This window comes from Chiloscyllium plagiosum, unplaced genomic scaffold, assembly GCF_037043375.1.
Source record: "Chiloscyllium plagiosum isolate Xiang-an unplaced genomic scaffold, Cpla_swu_hap1 HiC_scaffold_10, whole genome shotgun sequence".
Taxonomy (NCBI): Eukaryota; Metazoa; Chordata; class Chondrichthyes; order Orectolobiformes; family Hemiscylliidae; genus Chiloscyllium; species Chiloscyllium plagiosum.
The window spans coordinates 19,444,852-19,450,783 of NW_028270148.1; the positions used below are offsets into that span (position 1 = coordinate 19,444,852).

The 5,932-nt window shown below is 35.7% G+C and overlaps 1 protein-coding gene across 2 annotated transcripts in view; it reads left to right on the plus strand.

Annotated features, from left to right (window-relative positions):
- cnsta (consortin, connexin sorting protein a) overlaps window positions 1-4,925 on the plus strand; it is a 97,857-nt gene extending 92,932 nt beyond the window's left edge. For both annotated transcript variants that reach the window (XM_043695434.2, XM_043695433.2), the window contains one exon: window positions 1,631-4,925. In XM_043695434.2, the coding sequence (XP_043551369.2) occupies window positions 1,631-1,830 (200 nt within the window). In that variant the 3' untranslated portion in view covers window positions 1,831-4,925. The remainder of the gene's footprint in view (window positions 1-1,630) is intronic.
- The last annotated feature ends 1,007 nt before the right edge of the window (window positions 4,926-5,932 follow it).

Consider the following 5,932-nt stretch of genomic DNA (forward strand, 5'->3'; position numbering starts at 1 on the left):
TTAAGGTTTTACTTTTAAAAAGTGACAGCTCAGCTCAGACAATGCATTAAAAGGTGTGAGGTTACAGTCTCTGTATTTCAATCTTGAGTCAGACTGGTTCTATTTCCAAAGTAGGGATTTATAAAACATTACATGGATTGACTGCCTGCAGGTTGTGTTTTTTTTGAGTAAAATAGAATGTATCTGCAAATATAATTCTACAAATGCAAGTTCACCCCATAGACCTGTGTGTGCGTGCATGTGAGAGAGAGAGAGAGAGTGTGTGAGTGCACGTGAAAGTGTGTGTGCGTGCATACTTGGTAAAGTGTGCGAGTGTGATGCAGCATAAGCCTGTGTGTGCACACATGGGTGTGTGTGGGGGTTATGTGGGTGTGTATGAGAGAGGGTCTCACCAACATTCTTCTTCCTGACATTTTCCCATGTTTCCAGAAAATGTTTATCACATACCTGTCTGGTATTTTAGAAATGTTTTCATGTCATTCAAATCAAGCATCCTTCAAGAACAATACACAAATTAGCTACGAAGTGTACAATGATAAGTATTAGTTTTCCTACATTTACACTCTTCTTCCCATTTGTTTTTGTAAATTAACTTGTCTTTATGGAATTAGTAGTCTGTGATGTAGCACACAATTAGATATTATGCTTATCGATACTGTCAATTGTACCATATTATAAGTTAGTTTAAATATGCATGCTTTGTTCATCTTGTTCCCATGTCCCTTGTTATTATCCAACTACCAATCAAACCTTGAATGCTGGTGTAATTTCTGTTCGCTAGATAACTGGGAGTGAATTCCATAGTCTTACGACTCCCTGCATATCAAGGCCACTTTTTTTTTCTAAAGGGCTTTTACTGAGATTTTCTTGGGAACTCCCTCAACTTCCCAAATACCTTTCACAGCCTCCAAGATTCCATCCATTCTACTTACAGGGCAACCTCTCTCTAATTGGGGGGTTACCCTAGGATTGGTTTTTTTCACTATATTCGAGTTTTTGAAGACAAATTCACCTGCTGTATGTAGAAATTCTTCTTGCCCATAGTCTTTCATTTCTTGCTTTCAAACTTTGTGTCCATGTTCCATTCTCCTGTTTTATATCCACAACTACTGATGGTGTGAATGTTAGTCCCATATATATGTAATTTAAAATATTTATGACACTTCATAATCTAAATAATGTTGAAGTGTTTCTTCATATTTTGTCATATTTGGCAATGCTAGTGAACCTCCTCTTATAAACAATATTCTCAGTGCAGAGCTCAGCATTTCTAAACCATAAACTTGTACAACTTCGAATGAGATTTTAGTTTATTAGCTGGTTTTTTTTTGCTTTTTATTACACTTAGAATTCCAATAGTCACCATGAAGCCTTGATTTATGGCTTTTATATGAACCTAGAAGGTGAATGGACTGAATCCTCAAAAATGAGGTCATGAATGGTTCTGAAATATTATTGCAGAGATTGATGGTTTGAAATACCAGTCAACAGAGAATGAGCAGTGTCTTTCGAAATATTTGCAAATTCAATTTTTCTGTTTGTCTCAAATTAGTGGACTGAGTTCAGCTATTGAGCTTCATTGTGATCACACTTCAACACACTGATTTAGATTTTTATTATTTTCCCTTAGATGAAGTAAATGGAGATTCCTGCCTCCTTTTAGTTCTATTGTGCATTGTCACAGTACTTCTGAGTGTCGGAGGAACAGCACTTTATTGCACATTTGGTGATCTGGAGTCCAGTGTATGCAGAGACTTCACAACACAAATGAACTTCTATTATGCTCAGTTCCAACAAGGTGTTGAGAAAGTGAAGCTGTTATTTTCCTAAAATGACGTATCTCCTTAAATAGAATTGAAGTAATTACGTAAGTCATGGTTCAGAAGGATTATAGGAAAAACTTGATAATCTTGTATGTGCTGCAATGCAATAACTGCTGTGAAATGCAACAATCACTAGGACATAACACAGCAACGTCACAGCTGGAGTTTTGGCTCTCAACAAATCATGGCTTGACATGGCAAGAAAGGATAAATATGCAACTCCATTGAAGATCTTTGTGAAATGTGGGAACATAGCAGGCTTGCCAGTCACTTCCAGAAAATTAGCTTTTGTGTAATTTATCTTTTAAGGGTGACTGGTGAATAATTCATCATACAGATGTGAATGAACATTTTTGTACATTGCTTTTGTAATAGGTTTTACTGATCAGTTTTAACATCCTTTTCCCTGTTTAAAAATGGTGGTAGTTGTAATCTATATCGTTTTTGTTTTCAAAACTATTTTAATTGTATTCAGGTTACTTTGCTGCCTCAACTCTTTAAATTATTTACAACTTTCCTTTTATGTTTAATTTGGTAGTGATATGGTTTGAAAATTAGTCTGATTTCACGTGTCAACCTCTTCATCTTGTTCCGATGATTTATCTCTGCAGCCCAGTCCAAAAAAATGCAAACACACACGTGAATGTTTTGAAGCAGATTCTTACTGCTAAGGTGAAATTTTCTATTTTCATTTTATAATCAAATGTACATATCTCCTATTTGACAAGGTAAATCACAAAGTAAATGATTACCTCCTAACTGAAAGTGTGAATGAACAAGTAAGTTATGACTTTCTTTCGAAGGCAATGAGAAAGCTTTCTTGTTATTGTTGGAATTTTGGTTTTTTCTTCCTTTTTAAATAATTTTGTAACTACTTTAACAAACTATATGCTGGTGTCCTGCTTTATGATGCATTGGCATTTTTTAACGTGGCAGTTGCATCAGGGTTTGTTGCAAAATATTATGCAGACAAAAGATTTTGGTTAATACCTCTGCTTTTTCCACACAGCAAATTCCCCCATTTGGTCTGAGAGACGGAGTTAGAAAGGGACTTTTAAATACAATCTGATTGTGCCTGGTCAACTCATTTTGAGCAGCATTGACCAGCACTTGTGTTTAGCTTGCCTGCCACTTTACAGATCAGTGGTAGCTTACAATTATTTATAAATTTATCATAGAATCCCTACAGTATGGAAACCGGCCCTTCGGCCCAGCAAGTCCACACCAATCCTCCAAAGAGTATCTCACCCAAACCCTGTTACTCTATATTTACCCCTGACACTCTATATTTACCCCTGACTAATATATCTAACCTAACCATCCCTGAACATTATGGGCAATTTAGCATGGCCAATTCACCTAGCCTGTACGTCTTTGGATTATGGGAGGAAACCGGAGCACCCGAAGGAAACCCACGCAGACATGGTGAGAATGTGCAAACTTCACACAGATAGTCACCCAAGACTGGAATCGAACCTGGGTCCCTGGTGCTGCGAGGCAGCAGTGCTAACCACTGAGCCACCGTGTCACCCTGTTATGCTGAACATTCATGAGCTTGTTACTTAGAAAGCTGTCTTTCAATTTGGCATATTTTGTAACATTGATAGTTCTGTTCAAGTAGAAATCTTATTATTTTGCTGTTCACTAAGTACTCAAACTGAGATGGTTGAAAGGTGCAAGTCTGATCTATTATCAGGCTTCCACCCTTGCCAGCATTGTCTGCATATTGTGTTCCAAGATTACATTGCTTAGTTTATCTCAAATTGCGAAGGACTGATCATCTGGTATAATATTGGGAGGATACATGTTTCAGGAGTTGGTGATTTATTACTAGTGCAGGAACATGCTGTGTGCACTGAAAGAATTAACAATTTGAAGTTTGATTTCCTGTGCAAGACAAACATGCAGAGTCTTGCAAAATACGTGTGCTGACTCTTCTCAGATGTATATTCTCAACTTTGATTTTGAAGTATGAAGTTATTAATTCAAGCCCATAAATTAATATTTTCAAAAACTACAATGCTTCAGAGCATTAAAAAAGATACATTTAAAAAAAGGATAATTACCTTACCACCCCCATGTCCTTATACAGCATTTCTAAGCTTTGCTTCTATAACCTGTCTCCATTCATTGGATCTACATTGTGTATAATTCTTATTATTAATCAAAATAAGTGCTACAATTGCACAGGTTTCTCAGCATCTGAGAAAGAGACAAGTTAATTTTAAGGTCCAGAGACTTGCTTTGTGATCGTTTGCTGAACTTTTAACTTCAAGCTTTGGTTTTGTTGTTCGTGGTGGCATTAATTGTGTTTAACAAGGCTGTATGTACATAGGAGTGAACGATAACTAAACTTTTTTCATATGATGGTTCTGTATTAAATATTATTCTGGCACATTGGATATGGTGATTTGCCAGTAAATTTATTCCTCGACTTGAATGATGTTATCAATTAAATTTTTCAGTAAAAGGGCCTTAAATTTTAACATAGTAACTTAACATATCTATGAAGTTGCCAGCTTTTAACCTGAACTGTATCATGGCGCATGATTATATGGCAGAAGGCAGAATATATTAATCATGTGTTACTGGCTGGATCAGTGCACTGTTCTAAAAAGGTAATATTGGGAAATTTAATTTATTTAATGTAAAATATGCTGTATGTAGAGCAAATCATGAGATTTATTTTCCTTCTGTTTTGTAAATTCAAATAACTGGCATGTTGACATTTAGAAATCTGTAAGATTGAGCTTTGTAATATTAGAGGTGGTTAACCTCTGAATTTGAGTGCTTAATGTACGATTTATTAAATTAATTTTGCCCCACTTATTGCATTCTTCACCAGAAATATTTTTAACACGTTCATCTTAATGTTATTAAGTCTAGTAATTTTATTAGTTTGAAATGTAAAACCTATACAAAGAATTGTGATTTGAAGATGGAATTATCTGTTGTAAAGTGAATCATGTAACTTGCATCACTGGTCATCTATTTTGAGATTGAAACTTGTGATTTACACTGATGTTAAATAGAAAATCAGGAGTTTAACCAGCATTTTTGTTTTTCTCTTCAAAGTAATTATTTTTAACTGTTTAAAAGTCACTTGAACTGTTTTCAATTGCATTATTTTAAAACATGGCTTTCTTGGATGGAGTGAGTTATGAGTTTCCATAAACTGGCAGCAGATATTGATCATCACCACTGGTAAATTCCTGTAAATGACTCACCATCCATACTTGGAAATGTGTTGCCATTTCTTCACTGTCACTGAGTCAAACTTGTGGAACTTGCTGCTTAACAACACTGCAGTCTAAGGCTGCAGCTCAGCAGATGATGGGTGATAACCAAAGTCCACGTCTTGAATGACTTTCTTTAAAAACCAAGTTTTTCAGTTGTGAATTGACAGCCAATTGAAATGTAACCTGTTCATATATTGTGAAGTCCCAGTCTTCCCAATTGACTGAATCTAACACATAGCATCTCCTGACAAGGTAGAAAGGAAAGATTGTTGATAGTAACTCAGGTGCCTGTGACCTGAAACAGTGATGATAGAATGTTGTTTCTTTGGACTAAGCATTGGTGATAGGGTAACTGGCTGGCACAAGTTCTTAGTTAGTCATGGAATAGATATAACTTCTGTCTTAATAGAAATAACTCCAGACACAGGAGGGAAGACAAAAAGAAGTGGTAAAAGGAAAATTCTTAAGTGCAAGGGAAGCAGCACTAATGGCAACTATGAAGTCAGCAAGGAAAATATGCAGTGTGAAGGATTCAATCAAAGCTGGAATCTGAAAAAATTAATCTTGCCTGTAGGTTTATAGATGGACCTGGGAAGGTGAATTCTTGCCATCTAGCATTGTAAAGAATGTAGACTACAGGGAATGGGCTTGTGAATTCTAACTATAGTCATAAACTGTGGAAACTATGTAAGCTAATCAAAAAAAGTATTCCTGCTTATGTTACGGTCAAGAGTGTAGTTGTGCAAAATCAATTTAAATTCCATTATGTTATGACAAATGTGTTTTTAAACATTTCCAGTTATTAAGATGACCAGTTAAGTACTCTTTCAGGAATTAAAATGCAAGATCTCTCAACCAAGTTTCTTAACA